This window comes from Hemicordylus capensis, chromosome 2 (assembly GCF_027244095.1).
Source record: "Hemicordylus capensis ecotype Gifberg chromosome 2, rHemCap1.1.pri, whole genome shotgun sequence".
Taxonomy (NCBI): Eukaryota; Metazoa; Chordata; class Lepidosauria; order Squamata; family Cordylidae; genus Hemicordylus; species Hemicordylus capensis.
In genome coordinates this window covers 370,165,858-370,193,583 of record NC_069658.1, presented here as the reverse complement: position 1 = coordinate 370,193,583, position 27,726 = coordinate 370,165,858, and the positions used below count along the sequence as shown (strand labels likewise).

The 27,726-nt window shown below is 42.9% G+C and overlaps 1 protein-coding gene across 19 annotated transcripts in view; it reads left to right on the top strand.

Moving 5' to 3' along the window:
- The window catches only part of TENM2 (teneurin transmembrane protein 2), a 1,486,671-nt gene that overhangs the window by 835,945 nt on the left and 623,000 nt on the right, over positions 1 to 27,726 (top strand). The window contains exon 1 of one of the 19 annotated variants that reach the window (XM_053288980.1): positions 13,432 to 13,543. The exons of the other annotated variants lie outside the window; for them this stretch is intronic. Coding sequence (XP_053144955.1) covers positions 13,498 to 13,543 — 46 coding nt within the window. The 5' untranslated portion in view covers positions 13,432 to 13,497. Of the gene's footprint in view, positions 1 to 13,431; positions 13,544 to 27,726 lie in introns of those variants that run through there. 19 annotated transcript variants of the gene reach the window in all.

The following is a 27,726-nucleotide window of genomic DNA, read 5'->3' as shown; positions in this document are numbered from 1 at the left end:
TATATTAATGCATTAATCAAATGACTGCAGAGCTTGGACATCCATGCCCCAAAACTATCTGACAAAAGGCTACCAATACTTCTGTATGCTGATGATGCCGTGTTCCTTTCGCAGACCAGGATTGGTCTCAAGAGAGCTTTGAAGGCCCTGGCTCTCCATTGCCAGGAGTAGCATCTGGTTATCAACTACACCAAAACTAAAATTGTTTGCTTTAACAACAGAGTTAAGAACTTCACTTGGCCTGTCGAGGGTGAAGCAAGTGAAACGTTTTAAATGCCTTGGAGTGGTTTTTCAGCACAATGGCAGGAAATCTGCACATGTCAGACTGGTTGCTGACATGACACAAAGAAGTGCAACAGCTATATTGCGATTCCACTGCACTCAGGGTGGTGGTTATATTCCTGCTGCTATCAAATTGTACCTAGCCAAATCCATGTCACAACTTTTATATGGCACCCAACTAGGCCGCTATACCAATTTTGTTACTCTAGAAAGGATTCAGTCAGGTTTCCTGAGAGCTCTCTTTTCTGTACCCAGATGCACTGCTAATGTGGTGATCTGCCAGGAGGCTGGTTTACTAAAGGTAGAAACTAGGGCTTGGCTATCAATCATCTATAACTGGCTGAAACTTCATCTTTGACCAGTAGGACTCATACCTAAATTTTTATCGGTTATGCCTCAACTGTCCTGGTGTTCGAAGATAGTTAACAAACTTCTTCTCCTTGGATTAGCTCCAGATTCCTTACTGGAAATGGGCCTTGTGAGAGCAAAAAAACTGGTTCTCCAGCAATTGGAAGATATTGAGTTGCAGAATGAGGTGGCTCGTTTGCCTGCATTCTATAGGTCATTAAAGATCGGAGCAGGTTTCTCCTCTACATCATACTTGTCCTCTATTACTTTTCTAAGTTTCACTGGGCCTTTTCGAGAGCCTGCTTCAATGCTTTCCCGTCAGCTCTGCTTACTGGGAGATTTCAGCATCTACCCATGGAGGCTTGGCTTTGTCCCAGCAGTTCTGGTGAAATCAAAACCATTGCTCATGTTTTACTGAATTGTAGCTTTTATCGGGATATTAGGCACCATTTGATATTACCCTTATTGATTAGGGTCCCTGGCCACCCTGATGATTTTTTAATTAAACTAACCGAACCCGCACAGAGCATCTGTGCATTCTTTGGGGCCGGCTACCTCTTCCCCCCAACCTTCAATGTTCATTTTGGGACCAATTTGTCCGGGGCAGCTCAGGAGTTCATAGCGGCCATGACGACTATGGGCCTATCTCAGGTGGTCTCGGGACTGACGCACGTTGCAGGTCACATGCTTGATTTGGTCTTTCACTCTAATCAGGGTGGTGTTCCGTGGGTGGGGAATCCTGTGATTTCCCCTTTGTCATGGACGGACCACCATCTGGTTAAGCTTGGACTCACAGTCACACCCCACCTTTGCAGGGGCGAGGGACCTATTAGGATGGTCTGCCCGAGAAGGTTATTGGATCTCATAGGATTTCAAGAAGCCTTGGAGGGATTCTGTGTTGGCTCTGCCGGCGATCCTGTTGATGTCCTGGTGAAGAATTGGAACAGCAAACTCACTGGGGCAGTAGCCATGATCGCTCCTAAGCGTCCTCTCTGACCCGCTTCAAAACTGGCCCCTTGGTATATGGAAGAACTACGGGGGCTGAAGCAGCGAGGTAGACGACTAGAGCACAGGTGGAGAAAAACTCAGCTTGAATCTGACAGATTGCAACATAGAGCTCATTTGAAGACCTATGCTCAGGCGATACGTGCAGCAAAGAAGCGATTCTTTTCTGCCCGTATTGCATCCGCAAGTTCATGTCCAGCGGTGTTGTTCAGGGTTGTGAGAGGGCTAGTATGTGTCCCTCCTCCCTTGAATCAGAATTTGGAACCATCTATTACCCGCTGTGATGTGTTTAATGAATTCTTTGTGGGGGAAATATTTTGTATTCTGGCCAACTTGGATTTTGTCTCTTCACTTACTTCAGTATCTGATGCGGAGGTATCCAGTGACTCCTCTTATGTGGTTAGGCTGAATCAGTTCCAGTTTGTGACTCCTGAGGATATGGACAAGCTTATTGGAACAGTGCGGCCCACCACCTGTGCTCTTGACCCTTGCCCGACATGGCTTGTTCAATCTAGCAGGGAAGTTGTTGTAGAAGGCCTGGTAGAGATCATAAATGCATCTCTGAGGGAAGGTAGGATGCCTCCTAGTCTTAAGGAGGCAATTATTAGACTGCTTCTAAAGAAGCCTACCTTGGATCCCTCGGAGCTGAGTAACTACAGGCCTGTCTCCAACCTTCCGTGGCTGGGCAAGGTAATTGAGAGGGTGGTGGCCTCCTAGCTCCAGACAGTCTTGGAGGAAATGGATTATCTAGGCCCATTTCAAACTGGCTTCCGAGCTGGCTATGGGGTGGAGACTGCCTTGGTCGGCCTGATGGATGATCTCCAACTGGCAATTGACAGAGAAAGTGTGATTCTGTTGGTCCTTTTGGACCTCTCGGCAGCTTTCGATACTATCGACCATAGTATCCTTCTGGAGCGTCTGAGGGAGTTGGGGGTGGGAGGCACTGCTTTGCAGTGGTTCCGCTCCTATCTCTCGGGCAGGTTCCAGATGGTGTCCCTTGGAGACTGCTGTTCTTCAAAATCTGAACTTTTGTATGGTGTCCCTCAGGGCTCCGTATTGTCTCCGATGTTGTTTAACATCTACATGAAACTGTTGGGAGAGATCATCAGGGGATTTGGTGCAGCGTGCTATCAGTATGCTGATGACACCCAAATCTATTTCTCCATGTCAGCATCATCGGGAGAGGACATAACCTCCCTAAATGCCTGTCTGGAGTCGGTGATGGGCTGGATGAGGGATAACAAACAGACTGAATCCAGATAAGACAGAGGTACTCATTGTGTGTGGTCGGAACTCGAGAGATGAGTTTCATCTGCCTGTTCTGGATGGGGTCACACTTCCCCAGAAGAAACAGGTACGCAGTCTGGGGGTGCTTCTGGATCCAAGTCTCTCCTTGGTGTCCCAGCTTGAGACAGTGGCCAGAGGTGCCTTCTATCAGCTTCGGCTGATACACCAGCTGCATCCGATTCTTGAGTTAGACGACCTCAAAACAGTGGTACATCTGCTGGTAACCTTCAGACTGGATTACTGCAATGCGCTCTGTGTGGGGCTGCCCTTGTACATAGTCTGGAAACTACAGATGGTCCAGAATGCGGCAGCCAGGCTGGTCTCTGGGTCATCTAGGAGAGGTCATATTACTCCTGTATTGAAAGAGTTACACTGGCTGCCAGTATGTTTCCAGGCAAAATACAAGGTGTTGGTCATAACCTATAAAGCCCTAAACAGTTTGGGCCCTGGGTTTTTTTAAGAGAACGGCTTCTTCGTAATGAACCCCGCTACCCATTGAGATAATCAGGAGAGGTCAGTCTGCATTTGCCACCGGCTCGTCTGGTGGCTACTCAGGGACGGGCCTTCTCCGTTGCTGCCCCGAGGCTTTGGAATGCGCTCCCTAGTGTAATAAGAGCCTCCCCATCTCTGACATCCTTTAAAAAGTCCTTAAAGACGCATTTCTTCACCCAGGCTTTTAACTGATATTGTTTTGATTGTTCTGAATGTTGTTTTTAGAATATTGTTTTAAAATTTTTAAATTGTGTTTTACATTTCTTGCTTTTAAATTTTTGTTTTGTTTTGCTTTTGTTTTTAATTAATGTTTTACTTTGTAATCTTGTTGTAAACTGCCCAGAGACATAAGTTTTGGGCAGTGTAAAAATATGATAGATAGATATATAGATAGATAGATAGATAGATAGATAGACCTTCTGCCCCAGTCTCTGGCCTGCCCGTGCCGGGCCCAGGCTGCCGGGCCGAGTGCTGCTGCCATGGCTGGGCCGAATGCCTCCACCTCGCCTCTGCGGCTGGGCCCACCGCCACCTCGCCTCCGTGGCTGGGCCTGCCGCGGCAACTAATTCTCCTGGGTGCGCCTCAGCCAATCAGGCACCTCCGCCACCCAGCCAATCAGCTGGGCGCTGGGACGCACATTCCAAGGCTCACCCAGGAGGATTAAATATATAGATTTTTACTTGCGAATAATGATTCCTCTATCTCCTATATTGTAGCAAAATCCTGTTATATACCCATTAGGGTGCACAGCTCCCTGGTTCAAAAGGGAACTTGGACTGTTTATAAGACTGCTGTGATGACGACTTGGTACTTCTCCAATCGCTGCTGTGATTTCTGTTTTCTGTTATAGCAATCTTTGTAACTTTTGGTTTTATATTTGGCCAATGGCCGTAAATAAAATTTACTATTTACTATCTACTATCAATGGCTACTGGTCTGATGGCTATAGGCCACCTCCAGCCTCAGAGACAAGATGCCACTACATACCTGTTGGAGGGGAGCAACAGCAAGAGATGAAGCATCCCTCAGCTCTTGCCTGTGGGCTTCCTAGAGGCATCTGGCAGGCCACTGTGTGAAACAGGGTGCTGGACTAGATGGGCCTTGGGCCTGATCCAGCAGGGCTGCTGTTATGTTCTAAGGGGAGCAGAACAAAGATAGAGGTGGGTGGAGGAAGAAAACAAGAGAGGAAAATAAGGGATGAGGGGGAAACCCCAACCAAAGCTGAGAAGAAATGAGAAATCAAGGAGATGGGGGTGAGTGGGGAGAACCTGAGCAAGAATGGCAGAAAGCTGAAAGAAACCAACCTCAGCAAGGCATTAGTGGTGGGGTGGGGTGGGGTGGGGGGTGAGGAGAGGATGAGACAAGGGTTTGAGCATAAAAGAGAGACACTGGGAGGGAAGGAGGCAGTGTGCATCGTGGCTCTTGCCCACCAACAGGATGAGGACTTGAGCCAGGGACGTAGCAAGGTTGGAGTGGACCCAGAGACAAGATTTTTAAATGCTCCCCCCTCACTGAAGCTCAGCTCATGAAGTAAAGAAATCTTAAATGAGGCTAAATATTGGTAACAAAAAGCAGATATATACAAAATATAATATATTTGTATATATTATATTATTTTGTATATCTGTATACAAAATATACAGATATAAGCAAAAAGCTTTTTTTTTTTAAGGTTTTGTAAATTGTGGACAATGAAAGTCATTTAATGGTACTAGAGAAAGACATGCTGTTCTGGTAGCTCCAGGTCTTAACACTCACATCAATTTTGGAGGATGAATACAACTGAAGGAAGCCCGGGCAGGTGCGCGGCTGGGGGAGTCAGTCATATGATTTGCCTCTGGGGCCCCCCCAAGGCAGTGAGCCCCCAGACAACTGTCTCCCCTTGCCCTATTATAGTTTCACCCCTGACTTGAGCTCCACAGAGGTGGAGGGGAGGAGTGCAGCCAGGTGAGGAGAGGTGAGGTGCTCTGCTCTGCTCTTGGGAATGCCTAGTTGAGAAGGAGATGCAGATGGCATGCTGGGACTGGGTCACACTGGTCCGATGTGCTGGATGCAGGCATAGCCACTGCCTTGCCTTAGTCTGCTGAGGGACTTGCCAGTCCAGCAGCCACCCCTCCTCTCCTGCCTCTACCAGGTATTCCACCCAGCTTTGGGGGGTCCTGGAAAAGCACTGCCTGCCATTGCCAGAATAAAGATGCTGCCTCCTAGTCCCCCATGCCGCCTACCCCTCATTAGGCACGCCCAGTAGTTGAGCTCAGTGGGCTGTATCCGGTGCCTGGGCTGTACATTTGATATCCCTGCTCTATACGCTGCCTTGAATTCCATCATGGAAGAAATGTTGGCTATAATGTAATGCATATTTTCATGCGCATGATGTATAAGTCTCTGAAATCAGTAAGCAGAACTGAATCAATATGTCTTAAAGAATGTTTACTTCTGACTGTATCATTCTTGTTGTTTCCTTTGAGACTCGATGGACTTAACTCTGTACAGGATCACAGATAGGTACCAGAATAGTACTTACTTTGAAATAAGCCCATTGGCTTTAATGCAGGTTACTTGTGAGTAAATTGTTTAAGATTCTGGCCTAAGACAACAGTTCTGTAAACTCTCTTTTGGGATTGGGAACAAGCCAGATGCCTAGTAAGCATCCATTGAATCAAAATGGACATATGACAGTACCTCCTGTATCATTTTCTGGACCACCTGAGAGTGTGTGCTTTTCTGAAATCTCCCTACTTTCAATTTACCACAATGCCTTTCCTGTAGAATACAGAAGGCATGAGTAATCCCTGTTTTGTGATTCTTTCTCAAACCTTAGACACTAAGAAATTCAGTGAAAAGCATTTACAGAAGCATTAGATATTGTTGTTCTTTTATAATTGTTAAGTTGACATAAGGAAAGGACATCACAAGACTTTGAAACATCATAGCAGTAAACAGTGAAAGGCATACATTTGAGAAAGTTACAGATAAGGCAGCAAGCCAGAGAGAGACACAGAGACAGGCAGACAGAGATTAGAGCTATAGTCAAAGAGCTTTCTCACTAAAACTGTCTTAATGTTTGAAATAATGGAACACACTAATGACTAAAATTATTGTAGAATATCTCGGGTGTTGCTGTAATGACCGTGAAACAGCAAATGTATTAATCATTGTTAATGATGATGAATACTAAAATGATGAAGTCCATTATATGGTTACTTGATAGAATAAAGATGAATTTAGAGCAGACTAGGTTTCCCCACATCTGTTTCCCAGGTGAACTGCTTATTTGTCTTAAACTTTCTTTAACGCTGGTCTCCGGTTGCACCAGTACTTCCACCTGTTTCTGTCAGACTGGCATGCAGCTGGAGTGCTGAGGTGTCCCCTTTTGGCCTAAACACTTCCATTGGTTGTCCAGGTTAGGATTTGGTATGAAGCATCATTCTTCTTTCCAATCACCTGTCTTTTTGCTCATTCCTCATTGCTGCCTTGACAGCAGATCAGGGTGCCTGGCCAGGCAATAAAAGGCCTAAAGACTTAGTCTCCCTCCCTCCCACTTCCTTGTCCCCTCCCACTTCTTGTGCTCAACAGCAGATCAAGGTGTCTGACTGGCCAGTCAAACAGTGATGTTTTGAATGTGCACTGCTGCAGCTGCAGGTTGCACATTGTGCAGCGGCATACATTTTCTTATGCTTTTCTACACCTCACCCTTCCAAGTCCTCTTGATCACACACATTCATTTTCCATTCTCCCTGATCCCTCCTTTGTTTTCTGATGTGCTTGAGGTGGTATACATTCAGGACTGAATACAACTTTTCTTCACCCTTTAAAGGGCATCAAATTTGGGCAGTTTTTGGTTTAGCTGCTCAGAATTTCTTTAGGGATCAGACACCTTTTGAGCTTGAAACAAAACACCCTTCAAATAAAGGGCATTTTAAACCCATTTATTTATTTATTCTATTTTATTTTATTTGTATACCACCCTTCCAAAATGGCTCAACCTACCTTATAGTCTGTCTGGGGCAGCTCTATATAAGATATGTGTGATAGGGATGTGCATGAACTGATTTTTTTTATTCAATTTGTGCCCAAACTGAATCACCTCTGATTTGTTTTGTGTCCGAATCTGTCCCCCCCCCCATAATCCCAGATTTCATTTGGATTGGATTTGATTTGATTCAGATTCAGATCAATTCGGACCACTTATCAAGGTCCTAGGGGCACCAGATTTGCGTGCCAACCTACCACCACTACAGACACTTGTAGTTCTCCATGGGTGCCACTTACCACCCACATTTCAAGGCAGTGGGCACTTGGCTGATTTTTAATGGGTTTTTAAAAAGAGGTTTTTACTGATTGCATATAGTTCCACCATAGGAAATAATGGGGATTCGAAGTCACCCTATCATAACCCTAACGTGGATCCCCAGCTTTCATTTTAAAAAAAACAAAACACTAAGCTTGTAGAAGTGAAGTTATAGAGCAAAATGTGCTGTCACTATTTTTTAAGTATTTGGATTGTTTGGTGTATAATAACTTTTTCTCATAAGGAACCCCTATGAGGATTCATTGCACGCTTTCATTTATTTTGACTGTCATTGGAAAGTGACAACTGTGAATTGTCATGTGCTAACTATACCCCCCCACACACACATACAAACACAATGGGGTACTCAGTTTATTTTTTTTAGGCACTTTTGAAGTGTTTAGATTCTTTGGTGTCTTCATTACATACTTTCATTTTTTCTATACATTTTGACCCCACTGCTTTGCAGGTGGGGGTTGGGAATTAGTAGCATCCCAAGCACCAACTACCCCCCACCCCATAAGCCTCTGGGCACTCAGTTTATGTCTTAGGAATTTTTGAGGTGTTTAGACTCTTTGGTGTGTAATGAATCCTCATAGAAATTTATTATGAGGAAAGGTTATTAGACACCAAAGCGTCTAGACACTTGAAGAAATTCTTTGAACATGAAATGAGTAGTACCCCACTGCCTTGCAGATGGGAGGGGGGTGTAGTTTGCACATGGCAGTTGACAGTTAGCACTGTCTAAAGGCAGTCAAAATGAACAGAAGAAATGAAGGTGTGTAATGAATCCTCACAAGGATTCGTGGAGGAAATGTCATACACCAAAGAATCCAAAAACTTGAAAAATAGTGACTGCACATTTTGCTCCGTAATGCCACTTCTACAAGGGCTATTGCTTAGCTTTTTTTTTTTTTTTTAAAGAAAGCTGGGAATCTGGGGGAATTAATAGGAGGAATCCGAATCTCGAATCGATTCAAATCTAAATTTGCACAATTCGATTTGGACCTGAATCTAGCCAATGGACCACAGGGGCAATTTGTTCTGTCTTCTAATCACCCAAATCAGTTAGATTTGGGTATAAATTGATTTGTACCTGAATTGATTCGTACATCCCTAATGTGTAATATACAAATGAAAATAACATTCAAAACCATGAACAGAAAAAATGCATATACTAAGAAAGAAAAATGTGCTTTAGTAGCAGTCTTAGTGTTATATTCTCCTCATAGACCCAATACCTTCTAGAAAAGAAAACAAGAAGTTCTAGTAAGAACTAATTTGGCTACTTTCCTTTCACTCTAATTGATAATTACTTAATTCACTTATGGTAATTATCAATTGATAATTACCATCTTCAAAAGTTAGCCCTCTTCCACGTCAAATGTTCACGCATTCGACATCTTGAATTGAGGTGGATGACATGATCACAAACAATGTCATTGACTATGCTCTATGTGTCACTTCAACTGTACCAATTTGGTTGAAATCGGTTCCCAATTGCAGCTCAAATGTTCATGCATCCACCATCTTGAACTGGGGTGGATGACATCATCACAAACTACACTGTTGAAGTGTCCTTATGTGTCCCTATAATTGTACCAAATTTGGCTCACATTGCTTAGGAGCCTCACAAGTTTCATAAGGCATCCATAAGCATACTTGCAGCAGCTTTTTGGACCAGCTGAAGCTTCCGTACCATCTTCAAGGGCAGCCCCACTTAGAGTGTGTTGCAGAGTCCCATCTGGATGTCACCAAAGCATGAGTGACTGAGGTCAGGTTTGACTTTTCCAAGTAGGGGCTCAGCTGGTGTACCAGCTGCAGCTGGTAAAAAGCACCGCTGTGCACCGCTGCTACATGTGCCTCCAAGAACAGCATCTGGTCCAGAAGCACCCCCCACAAGCTACGGACTTAGTCTTTCGGGGGAGAGTGACCCCTTTCAAGACCAGATTTACCTAACTACTTGGATGATCAGTTTTACCAATTCTACCAAAAAAATCTGTTTTCACCCACAGATAACATTTAATCTTGTGGCTATCTGCTATGTTTTAAATTTGTTGATCAATGTATTAATGCTTTGTACACATACTGAACCTATTCCCATGATCAGTGGAAATCGGGCTAAGGGAACCTAACACGCTTTCTACTGATCGTCAGAACCACCAGGCTTGTGGGCGAGCCTGCTGGTTCAAAGGCAGCTAGCCCCCCCTAATTCCCTCTCCCCTTAGATGAGTTTAATGGAGCGAGCGCTCCATTAACCTCCTTTTTTTGCTCATGTGTCACCGTGGTGTGTGGTGACACACAAGTAGACCCCTGACCAGGAGGCTACGGCCAGCCTCCCAGCCTCGGGGGTCTCTCCAGAATCCTGGAACTTCCGGGGGCCAGGCAGCCCCCAATCCCTGCAGCCTCCACCAGCTCTGTGACAGAGCCAGCAGTTGCGTGGGCGGCCAATCTGGCTGCCCAAGGCTTGGAGGCTGCTCATCTGCAGGGAGTGCGGGCTGCCCGCTCTCCCCACAGACCCGCCAGAAGCTCTTTTCACTGATAGTGAGAAAAGCTTCATTATCTTTCCTTCATTGGAGCAATTATAGCTGTTTAGTAACAAAAAGCAAGCTTTAAAAGAACACCCAAGCTTAAAAATGCAAGAAATTAAATTTTACTCCTAAAAAAGCTCTATATCTTAACTTTCCAACCACTAGGTAATGCCATCAAACTTCAGTTTAATTGAAACGGTTGTGTTCAGCTAATATGAAAAGAGAGTTCATTTTGCCTCATTGCCTTACAAGAAGGCAAATGTACAAGAATTCTGTACAGCTTAAGTGGAATAGTAACAGATCTCTGCCGTAACTCATTACTTTTTCCCCATGTAATTTATTTTTGCAACATTTCTCCCAAAAGATGCTTGACCTATGAGTTATCACTTCTCTAGTAAGTCCTTTACTGAGATCATTTAATTAACATACAAATATATTTATTTCTTCTTACCTTTGTGCCAGAACAGTCAGTAACACAATTTTAAAGAACTAAATATGCTTGTTAAGTTTGCTTTAGCCATTTATGCCTAATGAAGAACTTGTATGCAGCTTTGAAGACTTTTTTCCCTTGTAAATAATTAGAGAGATTAAATAAAAGGAATCATCTGTACCTTTTTTTTCTTGCCTTACACTTGATTAGTGCTAAAGTAAGCATGAAAAGTAGTGTCCAACACCCTGCCTCCCACATCTCTGAGAACCAATAAAATAACAAGTACTAGAGTTCTTCTGGGACTGTACTCCTTTAGATTAAGAAAACAGCTGTGTTTTTTCTGAACATACAGAAAACAGTGGGGATAGTGATGGTGATTTGAATATTTGCTACATAAAAATTCCTATCCCTAAAAATTAGCATGCCAGGGGAAATACTTCTAGCCTAGCTCCCCCCCCCACCCTTTTTGGGGATGTTTTCAGTCTTCCACCTGCACTGTGAAATGCTGCAGTCAGGGTACCGTATGTTATTTCTGAATGTGTAGATTGACTTACTGTAGCCCAGTGGATAAAGTGGGTAGGATTTGGATCTGGGTTCCAATCTCAAATGAACTCATTAAGCAGATTGCCACTGACATTTACTTTCCCCAAATTATAAAACTGTATTTATTATTACAGAATTGTGAAAGTCACTTGCCATTAGTTTTGTACAAATCTTTGTGCATTATAGATAATACACAACATTTTATTTGAAGGCAGTATTGTAATTTGATCTTTTCCATCTCCTTTAATCTCTATGTTTTGGGATCCTAGCTAAGAAAACTGTTCTCACAAAATCCTCACAAAGCAAAGCAGCCAGTCAAAATTAGCTTAGATTGAGAAATGAACTACTTGATATGCTGAGACTGGGAAGAAGGATGAACAGTGTATTTGGTTGGGAATTGTTTATGCTTGTTCAAGTTGCTAATATGTACTGAAAATATTGGTACAACTATCAGGTGGCTGGAAAGGCTTATAACCATTTTATCTGGCTTTTAAAATTATATTACTAAAATTTAGCTATTGATAATGTAAGGAAATCCCTGATCTCATATTGACTATACATTCTATTTGCTGAGCTCACTGGATATTAACCAGCACAAACTGCAATATTTTCTACATAAGAACTGGTATGAAATGTGCCTGACCTACATATTTGGTATCAGGTAGAATACTTAATGTTGATGCTGTTGAATAAATTCTGTTTTCTTTATCAATGCGGATGATGTGCTGCTTTGTATAAATTTAATGACATCAGATACCTCTTTGATTTGGCCTAAACTGTGCAAACTGAAGACATGAATTATCAAAACCTCTTTGAATAATGCACAAGAAAACTACCTTGTATTGTGTCTATTGCTTTATATAGACACACCTGCAGGGCTGGCTTTCAGGGTGAGCAAGTTGGGTGGTTTGGCACATGCCTGAAGGTGGTGCCAAACTGAGCTTGATGGCTCACTGTTTGTTGAATGTAGTTGCTGACATGTCCTGCAGCATAATGTAGGTGATTTTGAGCCACCTGCACTACAGTGGGTGCCTGAAGCACACTTCCACTGCTGGGCAACCGGCCTGTTCTGTTGCTAGTTACTGCTGTACAATTGCACATTGTGACACAATTTAAATTATTCCCAATGCAAGTCATGTTGCAATGTGCAATTGCACAATGTTAAGTAGTAGCAGAATTGCCATGTGGCACAGTAAAGTGGTCATGTGTTTTAGACACTTGCAGCATTGTGGGCAGTTGAGAAACTCTCACATTATGCTGCAGGACATTTCAGCCACTGTCTGCATTTAGCTAGGGAGGAAAAAAAGCAGTGACTGACATCTTCATGAAGCATGACGATAACGAAGGTCTGTGAGGATACCCCAGGAGCTCTTGCACAATTCCCCCAGCCCCACTGTGTCCACTTTGTTGCAAGAGCCATTAGAGTTCAGAGCACTCTCTGTGCTTCAGAAGCTTTCTGTAAGTTTCAAAACATGTTGCTGACCCTGACCTTACAGAGCCTTTCTGGAGTTCATAGGATGCTCTGAACTCTAATGACTCTTGCACAACATCACACACGTAGGGAGAATGGGGGAGTTGTGCTAGGGCTCTCAGCATGTCCCCACTTTGTTAATCAGGATGTCAGCCATTGCCTTTAACTTTTTATTCCAAGTTTTTTCAGGTTACTTGAGAACTAACTATAAACATGAACTTTCATCAGTTACCTTCAAAGTATGTTTCTTTTTCAATTTCCAGTTTGATGTCTTTCGTCTAGAGAAAAATGTGGAATACAGCTTTACTTTGACTTGAAACTCTTGCATATTCCACTATGACACATTGATGTCATGCAAGTAAAAAACAAAAACAATAACATATACCAGGCATTTAATGAAATCTGTAAACAACCAGATAAATCAGGTGTAACTCACACAACTCAGCAGTAGTTAAGGCTGAGAAAAAGGGTGGGGCTAGAGCTCTCAAGTAAAAAGACTATGGTAGAGGGAGGAGGAAAAGGTTTGGGGTCTGAAAAGAGAAAATCCACAAAATGCAGCTCCCAAGCTGTAGAATTTTTAAGGCCTATTCATCTCATGAATGCTGCTGATTTTGTGTGGTGCTGTAATTAGGCTAGACTTAGGGCCTACATCTCCCAACAGGCCCTGCTTCCTCAGCCTGACTTGAAAAAGGAAGTGGTCTTCCTCTGGGAAGGATGTAGCCATCTCTGAAAAAGGGTGGAGGGAAAGACCTAAGAGAGAGAAGAAAGCTGAAGAAGAAACTGCAGAAGGCCTGCAAGATTTTAAAGGGAACCTAGAATGGGAACGGGAGAGCACTGGCAGCAAAGAAGCAAATTACTGAGAGGTAGCTCTGGGCCCTTTTCATGGGCATTGCTGGGTAATTCTGGGAACAGTCGTAGCATCACTGCCAAACTAATTTGGGGGAGGGGGCGAAGAAGACTCTTCTTTTGCAGGGCATTGTTTATTCTAGAGCTAGCCCTGCCGATCTACATTCTGCTGCAGCATTTCGGGAAATGCTGGATCATGGGGAAATATTTTGGATCAAAGGTATAATTACCCAGCAGTCTGCTCATCTAGGATAAGTGGCCATTGTCCAAGGTGAGCAGCAGGAAATGCAGTTGTACATCTGGAAGAGCACTCTTCAAAGCTGAGATAAGCAGTGTGCATAGTACTTAAAATACTTTTTTTAAAAAAATCTGCAGCTCCTTACTTACAGGGATAAATGGATTTGCAAAGAGAGTTCAAGCTAGATTACTACAATGTGGCTGTCTGAAAAATATTCAGAATTTTCAGGTGGTACAGATGGCAGCCAGGGTCTTAAGTAGCTCTGGCTGTTGTGAACATATCACTCCAGTGCTAAAAGATGTCTGGCTTTCAGTGTGTTTTGGGGCACAACTGAAAGTGCTGTTTTTGGCATTGGCAAATGGCTTGAGACTCTGATATCTAAAGGACTGCCTTTTCCCATATCAGTATGCTTGTCACTGGAGAACATCTTTTGAGATCCTTCTCTTTGTGTCCTTGCCTTTAGAGGTTAGGATGGCTCTGAGAAAGGGCCTTTTTATTTCTCAGGTGGATCCTTTGTGAAATTCTCTTCTATATATATCTGTTGCCTTTGTTACTATGGGCAGCTTCACACATCATGCTGAACTTGAAGTTGAGTGGGACCACCAGAGCCTCGGGAACACACCCACATTCAACTTCTTGTGTCAGGAAGGATATGCCAACACTGAGTGTGATGTGCGGACTCACCAATATTGGCATATTCTCCCTTACTTGTGGACACAAGCTGACATCTGTACCTAAGATTTGAAATGAGATACAGATGTTGGGTTCCGTGCTGCAGTTAGGGTAGTATATGTCAACACTGGCAGGTTTGCATGATGCACCTAGTGTCGGCATATCTTTCCTGACACCGGAAATCAGGAATGTGCACATTCCTGGAGCGCCAATGACTCTGCTGAACTTCAGGTTTGTGTTAGTTGTGAAGCCGTCCCATATTTTAGGCAAGGGATTTGGGTGACTGGAGGGTAGAGCAAAGAGGAGTCAAACAAGAGAAACTGGGCTACATTGCTTCATTATTCTTAGGGCTATCAGAGCATCTCTACTCCTCTAACAACAGTAAAACATTATGCTTCCAAAACCTGACTTAAAGAATTGTTAGAGGTTTTTGAAGGCAAGTAGAGAAGACTGATACTTGCTAGGGAGCTCAAACTGCCAGGGAGAGGCTCTCTTAACACTATATATCTACCTACCTACCTAATAAATTTGTATACCACCCACTGCCGAAGTCTCTAGGCAGTTTACAACATAAAAGGAAAGGAAGGTTGTGCCATCAAGTCGGTGTTGACTCCTGGCGACCGCAGAGCATGTGGTTTTCTTTGGTAGAATACAGGAGGGGTTTACCACTGCCATCTCTCATGCAGCATAAAACAAACCAAAAATAAAACAAACCAATAATTTAACAGTTAGAACATATTAAAACCAGATTAAACTATCCATAAATACACCAACTAATTAAAAAGCTTGGCTGAAGAGATGTGTCTTTAGTTGTTTCCTAAAAGCCAACAGGAATGGAGCAGCTCTAATATTAGCAGGAAGTACATTCCACAGTCCTGGGGCAACCACAGAGAAGGCACGCCTTTGTCGCCATCAGATGAGGTGGTGGCACCCACAGACGAGCCTCACCTGAAGATCTGGGCGGGATTCATAATGAAGAAGGCATTATCTTAAATACTGTGGGCCCAAGCCATTAAGGGCTTTATAGGCAATAGCAGCCAAAGCAGTAGCATCTTCTATCTACTCTTATGGAAGCTGCATATTCCATTTGTCTGCTTTTCCCTATGCAGGGTAAAAAGATCTGTATTATATATATTTTTTATTTACAATGGTTGATGTGTGAAAGAATGGGTTAATTTACATTGTTCTCCTCACATTACATTAATTTGCATTATAGTTTTAAAAACAACAGTTTGCTTGAGGCTGATTCACGCAACTGTTTTCTCACGTTCTGTATTACAAGTGAGTCAGTTGTGAGAGGGCATCCAGTACATTCTTGGTGATCAGCTTTGTGTCAGTAGGCTGACTACAGTGATAACCTTTTAAGAAATTAGTTTCTGGTTAAGTAAGTTGAATAAAAAGGGGAAATGAAAGTTGCCAAATCAATGGCATTTAGAATGATATGTGAGCTTCTGCTGCTAGAGTTCTAGACAAAGAAAGGTTTACATTATAATGGTAGGGAGGTGGCAGTGCTTTTCAGCTAATGGAAAACTGCACCTCAGTTGTCTGTACTACTGTTGTCTGTCTCCCCCTGCTACAAAATCTCTTTAGAGATGCACACATGGCTCTCAAATGCTTGCACATTTTCACCTGATGTGTCTATGCTCCACACCACTTCACTTCGGGTCCTACATACATCTTCTGCCCATTTGCAGGCCACGGTAACTGGGCCCACAGCAAGACACTCAAAACCACCCCACTCCTTGCCTAGTGATTTCAGTGGGTTCTTGAACCACAGTTTTGGCAGCTCTGAGCTGTGATTATTTTAGATTGTTGCCAATAATATTTTCAAAATTATTTGTGTCTTGGCTCATAGCCATCCTGACCCTCCACGCCTCCCCCAACTTTGATACGTGTTGTTTATGGATACTGGCAGACATGGGAAATATTTTTTCTTTGTATCAGCTGTTTGACATACCGCTTTCTGTTTTTCTACTCTCTGACAAATGTCCTCTTCTTAAATGCCCTTGAAAAGTTCACAGTTTATTACTGGAGTGGGCTTTTAGTACAGCCTGCACTCCAGGTAGCAGACAGCACCTTGCAGAAGTGGTTTCTGACTAGTTTGCCATGGTCACCGTATAAATGTCAAAGTGTTAAAGTCTTGCAGAGAAACATAGATGGGTGACTCCTCTGAGACCAGCATGGATTGCTAGGAAATTCTCTGAAGAGCACTTGGCTGTCTGTCACTGGCCAATAACAAAGCCTTTGTTTGAAAACCAGATGTCTATCATGGGCAGTGTTGTTGTTGTTGTTGTTGTTGTTGTTAGGCAACACACAGTATGTTTTTCACAAGCCTGTATAGTAACTTTTTGTTTCTGCATATTGCATTATTCAGTTATTCAGAAGAATTATGTTCTTTAGTTATGCTTCTGTGGCTGGTGACAGACATGTCATCATATAATCTTTGGTCCTTCTATAGTGGATATGATTTCTTCCTTTTACCTATTATGAGCCCAAATAACAAGGATTTAGCTGGTGGCATTATGTACTGATTTATAAACTTAATACTTTAAAAGGAGAGAACCCCACCCCCCCAACTTATTTCTTAGCCAGATTTAATCAGGCAAATCTAGGGCTGTGGTTCATAATGACTGAAATAATAGATTCATGGGCAAAGCATGCCAGACTTACAAGCAACCGTTGTGGTGTCAAAAAAAGCTAGGAATTAGCAGTAACTGGGGAAAAAGAGGAGGACTCTTTCTTTTTGTTGTAGACAAGAAGTAGCATTTTGTGCAGAAAGAAAATGGACTACTGCTCAGTCTAAGGAAGATAGATAGGACTGACGTCTATTGATTTTTGTAGCGTTTCTTGGTGATACACATTATTGACATTGCTGTTGAGATGTTTCAAAGTTAGTAAAACTCAAAATGTCAGGAAAATACATGCTGTATGAATAGGCAGTACTGCAGACTAGAGACTATAGCTCTCTGCAAAACAGGGTTATTGAAAGGGGATGAGCAATTTAGACTCCACTTGGTTAGAATGGAGTCTTTTGTTGTTTCACATAATAAAAAAGTTAAAACAATTTCATGGGGTAAAAACTATTAAACAGTTCAAAATTAATTTCAGTGAGAAGCCTAAGAAGGCGCTTCCTAATAGCAATCAGAGATGGAGATGCTCTCATTTTGACAGAGAGCGTATTCCAAAGCCTCAGAGAAGGCCCGGTCCCAAGTTGCCACCAAATGAGCTAGTGGCAACAGTAACCGGAACTTCCCAGATGATCTTAATAGGCAGCAGGGTTCATGACAGAGAAGGTGTTCTCTTAAGTACCCTGGGCCCAAGCCATTGAGGGCTTTAGAGGTAATAACCAGCACTTAGTATTTTGCTTGCAAACATATCGTTAGCCATTGCAGTTGGTGTGTGATGGTCTCTTTGGATTACCCCAAAGTCCATTCTGGCTGCCGCATTCTGTACTGATGATACTTTCCAGACTACGTAAAAAGGCAGCCCCACATAGAGTGTGTTTACAGTAGTCCACCCTGGAGGTTACCAGCATATGCACCACTGTCTTAAGGTCATTACACTCCAGAAATGGTCATAGCTGACGTATCAGCTGGAGCTGATAAAAAGTGCTTCTGCCATTGCCTCAATCTGAGAAACCAGAGAGAGGGTGGGATCCAAGAGCACTGCCAAGCTACGTACCTGATCTTTCAGGAGCAGTGTAACCCCATCCAGAACAGGCAGCTCTAAACCATCTCTCGGGTCCCAACCCCCACAGTCAGTACCTCCTCCTTTTTTGGATTCTTATTATTGGCCATTTCCTGATGAGTTAGATATGGAGAAATAGATCTTGGTGTCATCAGCATATTGATAACACCCAGCACCAGGCCTCCTGATGATCACTCCTAGAGGTTTCATGTAGATGTTAAAGAGCATTGGAGACAGTATGGAGCCTTGTGGAACTATATACTTTAGTTCTTGCTTTGCAGAGCAGCAGTCTCAAAGCATAACCGACTGGAATCTACCAGAGAGATAGGAATCAAGCTGCTTAAACTATATCAGTTAAATATAGTTCCAGAATGGAACTGTATCGGGAAATATGAGGCTGCAGGACCATGTGTGTGTTGGTGGTGGGGGCGGTCCTATAGGTCAACTCTAGCTAGATTTTAATCTAGATAGCCTAGAATGCAGTAAGCATCATTTATTACTCCAGCTGTTGCTGAGCTACAAATAACAGTTGTGGTTGAATAACAGTTGGAGTGCCAAATGTTGCCTACACCTGGGCTAGATAACTTGATTTTCCCTTTTAATCAAGTTAGTTCTCTCTCCTCTATATCCCATTTCTTAAAACAATCTAACCCTCAACTTGCTCCTCCACCACCAATCAACTTTCCTCTAGATCAGGGCTGCACAATGTCAGGGCTGTATGTTGGTCTATAATCTCTAACGATTGGCCACTGTGGCTGAGAATTATGGGAGTTGTAGTCCATAAAACAGTCAATACTTGGTTTCTTTTCACTCTCCCATACTCTTGTCTATGTAGTGTTTGCCTTTTTTGTGAGCATTAACAAGCATTAGTACTTAATATTATTGATTATCATGTCAGCAGCATTATTAAGTCCTTAGCTGATATTGCAGGGTAAGCAAGGAGGAAATTTTTTAACCCATATCTGTAAGTACCAGGAGGGCGAAGTATAGGAAGGGAGCAGATAACTCAACATGTGGATACTAACTGCATAGGTTACTATGCACATATATGGCTGCTATCAGTAGCAATCGTGCCTTTCAAGTCAGCAACCATGCTTTTGCACATTGCTGAGTGAGGCAACCCCACATTAACTTCTCAGTGTTTACAAGGTTATTAACTTCTGTGTGCTTACGGATACTGGTGGGAATTATCCTTCCTGCTTGATTGCCTCACATTGATGACCAGCAGTTTCTATTGAAGGATCAGTTCAGCAGGTGCTGCTGGAAATGAGTGGGATTTAATTCCACAAAAAGGTTAAACACAAGATGGCTATGTGTGTGTGTATGTATGTATGTATGTATGTGTCTATGTATGTATGTATGTATTTGAAGGCTATAGCACTTACACAGATATGTTCTATTGGCAAATACTTCTTGTATGCATAGCAAGTATGGTATAGATGTGCAAGTATATATGTGTACCTGGCTGTCATTAGAAATCCCCTCTTCTCTCCTCTAAGGATTGTTGAAGTGCCTGAAAGTCAAAACTCCTATATTTCTATTTTATGTCACACTATGGCCTATTTTTTTTCCAGACGTAAGTTTCTGACCAGCATTTCTAACTTGAAGCAGAGAGAGGCACTCCCAGCCAGGCTGGAAACCCAGTGTTGGCTGAACTATCTTTCGCATGGGGCTAAACGGCCCCTTTCCACATCTGGCTATCCTCCCTGCATCTGATGTTGATCTTGATGGCTAGATGCAGAAAAAGGGCTAGATTTAATACAACAACATTTCCACACATGACTACATGCTGTGCCTAGACTGGTTTTTCCTGAATAATGCTAGCCAGCAGAAGAGACTATTGCTGCACTATCTAAAAGAGGCAGAATGGAAATAAGAACATCAGGATGAAAAGCCAAGGTGGATTTTGGGAAGCTCCTTTAAAAAGCAAAATGAATAGTAGTTGGAACAAAATTCTAAGCATAAGGAGGAACAAATGAGAAAGGACAAATATGTGAAGTAGCGTGTGAAACAGGTGGCTTTATTCACACCAGTGAACACTGGGTATGGTCAAAACTTGTTTTAGTTCCATCTCTATAAGCAGAATGAAAGTACATTTGTATTTATAGTGTAGCAGATTTTGTTTTAAATACTGAGATGAATGTTCAGCATACCATATTTTGCCAATCATGAATAAATGCTGTCACAAAATAAAACCAGAAAATTAGATATCACAACAGAACCTGAGCACCAAAGGAGATGCAGTTTGTATACATGTAGTGGGAATAGAGACTCCAGCAAATTAGAACTCATTTTTCAGTGTTCTTCCCAGCAGGAGTTCACTGGGAAAAAAATCCTATTTACTTGCCATAAATGACACTATATTTCTTTCAACAAACCTCTCTGCAAGTTTGTGTGCATTTCCTTTATTAAATGATAAAATCATTTCTAGCTTTAGATTTTAGTGTGCTCCTGCTGGAGGCATTTGATTGTAGAGATCAAGTCTGTGACATTGCCAAGGCAGAGCATTTCTTATCCTTTCTACATTCTTGGAGTCACAGGGAGAGAACAATGACTTTTAAATTATTGTTTTAATGGGTATTTTAAAATCAAACCATTGTGTTTGCCTTCTCCAGACACACTGCAAGGCTTTGACATATTTCCCAAAAGATTACACCACAAACAGAAAGCGATACCCTCTTGTGTGCTCCAGAGAGATTGTGCCTCTTTTTTGAGCCTTAAAGAAAATGCTTTCTAGTTGATTTCTAATGCCTGGAAAAGCTGCTGGATTGATAGAACTTGATAATGAAGTTGTTCATTAAATCAGTGAGCACTTGTAGTATGAACAGCAGGGGAGACTTCTTGGCTCTTTTTCCTGCCAGTGCTCCCTGGTAAAATGGGATGGAGTCTGTTGCTGTGGGCACATTGGTCCAGATTAATTCATTTCTCAGCCTCTAAATTGTTGACCAGCGGAGGTGCTAACCATGTCCTCTTGTGGCCCTACCTGCCTACAGTATTGCCACTAGTTTGCAGAATAAGCACATCTATCTTATTCTTTTCATCAGAGAGTTGTCAGTTTAGAAGAGCTTCTGCAAGCATGTACTGTGGCTAGTTTTAAACATGTATTCAAGAATGACACGTAGTAGTAAAGGAATCCAGCTGTTAATTATCAATTTGTGGCAAAGGTAAAAAAAAGAAAAGAAAAAAGCACTATTTGTAACAGGAAATGTAAGCAGATGCTTGTGGGCTGCATCTAGGTGCCAAAGATTTTCTCCAGGAGCGCCAGGCACTTTTACTGCAACTTTACTTTGGGAGGATGGATGTGCATTCACATCTTGGCCAGATTTACCCTGAAGTCAGTGCGATATTTCAGAGAGCAGTTGACGCATGATTCGGGTGTTTCCCTCTTTATTGGAACCTAGCCTGATTTATGTGCAGGGTAAAAAAAAAAAATCCTCCTTTTGCCTTGGAGTATCCATTATGCCCCGAACTCAGAGTAAAGCCTGCTGTCTGAAAAGCTTCCAGGCTATGTCAGCCCCACAGTGTGGCAACTCGGTATTAAGTTGGGCATTCCATGGGAAGGGCACTTCTCTAGAAAACAAGTTTTGGCATGCAACATTGAGCTACTTTCCAGCTATTAATGCATAGAGATTAACGCTGTAATCTGAGTCCTTACATGGGAGGAAGTATTATTGAACTCAGAAGACCTTATTTTTGAGAAAACCTCTTTAGAATTGCACTGCATGTTAACAAAACAATACTATGTAATAGCAAGAATCCATAATATTTTCCCTCCTTGCCTGACGGAGATTCCTACTAATCACTACAAACTTTTAAAAGCAAGTAGCCAAAGTTGTTGGCGTGGTCGGCAGTTAATTCTTGAGTCAAAATGTACTTTATTATATAATATCACACAAGAATACAAAATCTGAGTTAATTTCCTACAGTTCTGCAAGACAGTACCCCAGTTGTTTAACAAATAGGTCAATTACATACTGTACTGAGTGTACCTTATATTCCAGTAGTTTCTGCAGTCCCTCCCACAGAAAAGACATCACCTATATCACTGCTTATCTAAAAAGTAGACTTCAGAGAAATGGTGGCTCGCAGCTCAGTACTTTAAAAACACAACACTTAAAAAAAAATCTGCTGGAATTATATTAACTTGTATAAGGAAGAATAATTGTGAAATTACTGCAGAACAAACAATGTCTGTCACATGGAGCCAGTATTTGTTTTCTTGTCAAACAGACTTTTGATAAGAAAACATTCCATTCCATTTCTTATTCTATAAACTTTGACCCATTAAAATGGTGGTTTTTCACAAAATCTCCTTATTAAAGACTGGTTTACATTACAAATTCCTTACTGAGGAGTTTTATTTTTAAATGATTGGGTTTTAAAGAAGCCTGTATAGTAGTTCCACAATCTCAAAAATGTGCCAGTTATAAAACAAAGGACCTGGATATCTTGTTAATTGATTTATTTACTTTTGCACATCTGAGTTTAAAAATATTAGACTAGAATAATATGAATAAGTATTTGAGCCTCAGATCTGTTGCAATATATGTATACCTATTTATTAACTGAAGACAAAAAATGTACATGGGCAAAACGTTTTAAGGGAACACCTTCTTCGGCATGAACCCCACCGCCCACTGAGATCTGCTGGAGAGATCAGTCTGCATCTGCCACCGGCTCGTCTGGTGGCCACTCAGGGACGGGCCTTCTCCACTGCTGCCCCAAAGCTTTGGAATGCGCTCCCTAGTGAAATAAGAGCCTCCCCATCTCTGACAGCTTTTAAAAAGTCTTTAAAAACACATCTCTTCACCCAGGCTTTTAATTAATGTTGTTTAAGTGGTTTTAATGCTGTTTTAAAATATTATTTTTAAATTTTTAAATTGTTGTAATGTGTGTGTTCCCCCCCCCATTTTTGTCTTAACGGATGTTTTACTTTGTTTTTATTCTTTTGTAAACCAGCCAGAGACTTAAATTTTGGGCGGTATAAAAATGTTTAAATAAATAAAGTGCTACCAGGATTAGGAGTGGCCATATGGAACAGTGATATGCGCGCACACACATACTCCTGTTAATCATTTTACCTTTTCAGGATAACACTGGGTGTTATCCTGAGTACTGAAGCACCAGTGCAATAGGAGAAGCACTGGTGCTTCTCAAAAGTTCCAACTAACCCAGCTTCTCTACTGGGACAGGAGTAGGGGCAAATTTCAGCACCTCATCTTCCCCACAAGTCCTCTGTGCTGTTCAAAAACTCTGTCCCTAACAAACTGAGGCTATTCTCATGGTCATACAGAATTGGGCTAAGGGAGCCTAGCCCGATTTTGTATGACCATGAGAACCACCGGGCTCGCAGCTGAGCCTGGTCTTACCAAAGCGGGTAACCTGCTGGAATGCCCCTCCCCTTTCCTGAGGTTAGCGGAGCAAGTGCTCCGCTAACCTGGGCATTTCGATCATGTGTTGCCACAGAGTGGGTCTGCACTGCAGCAACTCACTGCTGTAGACCCCTGACCTGGAGGCTTAAAAGCAGCCTCCCAGCTCGGGGGTCTCTCCAGCATGCCCTGCGCGCTCACACAGGGCATGCTGGAGCTCCTGGGGGCCATGCAGCCCCTGATCCCCCCCAGCCCCCGCTGGCTCTGTAACGGAGCCAGCAGTCGTGTGGGAGGCCAATCTGGCTGCCCATGGCTGCCTCCCTGCTAAGCCCGCTCTCTCCACTAACCCTCTCGAGGCGGGTCTAACTGATCGTGAGACCCGCCTCACTTTCAGGTAACATTTAGGGCTTCTAGGAGAAAGTGTGGACATTAACATCCACCTCCACCACCTCCCCCCCCCACCACCACCGACACCTAGCAGTGCTAGGATAGCACTGGTGCAGTGATTGTCTAGAATTATTCAGAAGCTCTAGTGCTATACTGTTGCTTATTCTGTTGCACCATTGCTTTGTTTGTCAGGATATCAGCCACTATTTTGGTCTATTAATTAGAGCAACATAAGAAAGAAATTTAAGGTTCAGAGTTCTGCAATATGCAGAACTCTGCAACAGGAAAAAGGGGGTGCCACATTGGTGGTATCCTCAAGTTGCCAATCGGGAGGTTCCTCCTCAGAGGCCACTTTGGTGTCCTAATTGGGGCAAACCCTGACAATGTGTTACATTTATTCCTGCTTTTGATTTATCTAGGGTTGCTGTTAATTTTCCTGAGGATTTTTCTTGGCTGCCAATTGACTTTAAGGCTGCTCTCTCACACAGCCAAGCCCGGACTAAAGCAGCATATGAGAACCACCGGGAGCCATGTGACTGCTGGCGGTGCCTCGGTGGCAAACCTGCCCAAGAGGCCCACCTGTTAGCTAAAGTTAAGGGCACGTGTGCCCTTAACCCGGGCTAAATGATTGTGTGTCAGTGCCATGTGGTGCTGACACAGGAGCAGACTCCCCGCCAGCGCCGGAACAAACCCCAAAATGCACCATATTCTTGTACAGTGCACTATGGAATTTCTGAGGGCCAGGATGATATGTCCTGGCCTCTGACCCTCTGCGCTGCCAGGGACAGCTGGTGTCCATCTAGATTCACAGTCTGCGCACTCAGCCCTGGAGCACTGATCGTCTGTGGGGAGGGGAGCTTCTCTAGCCTTCCTCACCATGTGCCTTCAAGTCCTTCTCACTGATCGTGATAAAGGGCTCAGTCTAGAAGAAATATTTACAGGCTTTCTCAATGGCAGGTGTAAGCGTGGTTTTCGCCCACTTCCTCATGGTGAATTAGTTTTATTCGATACAAGTAGAGATTCATAGGAATTTTATCTCTTGGTTCTAAATGTCACAACTAACCTTTGATCATCAGGAGGGATGATAATTTAGGCCAAATGGGGATGAGCTCCTCAGAAATCCCCCTGAAGGGGCATCTAGGGTTTTGGCTCACAGGTCATTCCATCACAAGGACTGACAATCAGCTTCACCACGAATTGGTGATGGCATGACTGGTTCCTGCATCTGTTTTAAGCCATTATTTCTCCCTGTTCCTGGGTTGTTTTTCCATGGTCAGTGGGCAGGCTGTTAAGCAACATCAGAATGACATGCCAAGTTCACAGATCCTGTATCTTCTTGTGACCTGATTTCAGCCTTACTTTGTGTACTTACGATCCTTTCCCTCTCCACACCCACTCTTTGTTGTAGGCACAAACATTTATTCAAAGTAGGTAAGTGCTTGTGAGAACCGTTTAGAGACCTGTATCAATTCTAGATTGCAGATCCTTTACAATAAAGTTGCAGTCAACAGGTGCCGCTTTTCTTATCCCTACATGTTGCAGGTGATGATACTTGGTGAATTTCTGTCTCTCCAAACACTCAGTCTGTGTAAGGGGGGGGGGAATTAAAACTCTATTCACAGCTGAAGGGGACAGGAGATTTGTCAAGGGCTTCTGAAAGCAGAAGGTCAAGGCTTTTACTAGAAAATGAAGAGCTATGTAAAATTGTTAAGTGATTATGTTTTTCAAATGGGCTATAGCTTTTGTGCCAATTTTATTTATTTATTTATAGTTAATTTCATTCCCGCCTTTCATAAATTTATCTGAAGGTGCTCTACAAGGTTAAACACAAAACTAAAACTCATACATTCACATTAAAACAACCAATGCTACAAACCATAGAATACAGACACTGAACAGCAGAAGAATAGAAAAACCAGCACTGCTTTAAGTAGGAAATCCATCAGGAGAGTGTGGGGGTATTAATCAAGGAGCCCCTGTCCCATGTGCTTGATAATTGAGCCTCCCTCAGTGGCAGTACATGGAGCAGAACCTCCTCTGATAATCGTGTCAGGCGAGCAGAATCATTCAGGAGCAGGCATTCCTTCAGGTGTCTAGGCACCCAAACTGTTAAACATTTTAAATAATAACCAACACCTTGAATTGGATCCAAAAACAAGTCAGCAGCCAGTACAGCTCTTTCAAATGGGTGTAATGCTCTCAGCAAGCGGATCCAGATAGAACCATAGCCACTACATGTTGCACCAGTTGAAGTTGCTGCATATTCTTCAACAGCAGCCCCATATAGACAGCATTGCAGTATGCCATGATATGACTAAATGCATAGATAACTGTGACCAGATCTTTCTTCTTGAGGAAGGGGCATGTTTGACGCAAAAGCATCCCTCACCTAAGCATCCAAAAGCAGAACTGCATCCCTCAGTACCCCCAGACCACACACCTGTTTTTTCAAGAAGAGTGTAACTCCGTAAAGAACTGGTGGAATATCCTCATTCTGAGGCTTTTCTACTGACCAATAACACTTCTGTCTCATCTGGATTCAGTCTCATCTGGATTACTAGGCCGCATCTAGCCCATCCTTGCTTTCAACACAGGGTTCAGCATATCCAGCACCCAGTTCAGCATATCCAGCACCTCCTAGGATCAGTTGACATTGTGAGATAGACCTTAGTGTTACTGGCATATTGCTGATAGTTCTGCCCAAATCTCCTAGTGACCTTTCCCAGTGGCTTCATGTAAATATTAACATGAGAGCCAAAACTAAATCCTGCAGGACCCCATAGCCCTATGGGGTCAAGCAGATTCCCCAGCACCACCTTCTGAACCCAAACCTCAATAAAAGACTGGAACCACTCCAAAATAGTGCCCCAAGTCCCCCATGCATGAGATGCAGTCTAGAAGGATTTACTTGCATCATTCTAGCCATCATCCGTTGCTGCTTTTCCATAAGAAGAAACTGAAATGGCTCTACGAAGCCAGAGAGGGAGTTTTGGAACAAACTGTTGATATACTGAGCTGTCTCCAAATTCCAGAAATTCACCAAGGCAGTGACAGAATTACCAGTTCTTGACACTAGGAACACCATAAGGGCTTTCTGGAAACTGAGCAGATCCATAAGTCTCCGGGAGCAGACCATTCTAATTAATTTACCACCCTTGTAGCAGCTGGTCAAAGTGGCCAAACTAAATCCAACCAGATGACAGCATGTAAATGACAAAAGAGTGATATCAGACTCCTCATTCACTCCCTGGTCAACAATAATAAGATCTAACATATGTCCCACCTCATGGATGTAATTTGCTACTAATTGAAATAGGCCCAAGGTTATCAAAGTGTCCATGACATCCTGAGCCATACTTTCTAGGGGAGTCTATGCATCCATGCTGAAATCCACAAGACAATAAGCCTTGGGGAGCCTTTGATGTTTTGTATTTCTAAAGGTGTTATATCTACAGGATGTGTTTATAGTTGTAAATAAGTGTTTAAATGTTATGTTTATAGAAATGTGCAAGTAGGTGCAGGAGGTTGATTGGCAGCAGCAGCAGTAGTAGTGAGACTGCTCTCCATAAGAATTGTGGAAGGACAGAGAAACCCTGACTGGAATGCAGGAGAGAGGAGACAGTGAGAGAGGAGAATCAGAAATTCAGTTGGTCAGATGGTTAAAAGGTGAGAGAGGGTGAGCTGGAGGCTTGGAGGAAAACAGAAGTGTTGAAGAGGAAATACTTCTCCTAGGAAGAGAGATAGGAGTGTGGGGACAATGGAGCAAGTGGGGCGGGACAACCATCCCTTGGCCACCATCTGGTGGGGCACCAAGCCACCTCCTCCAGCCGGTGCACGAAGTGCTTGC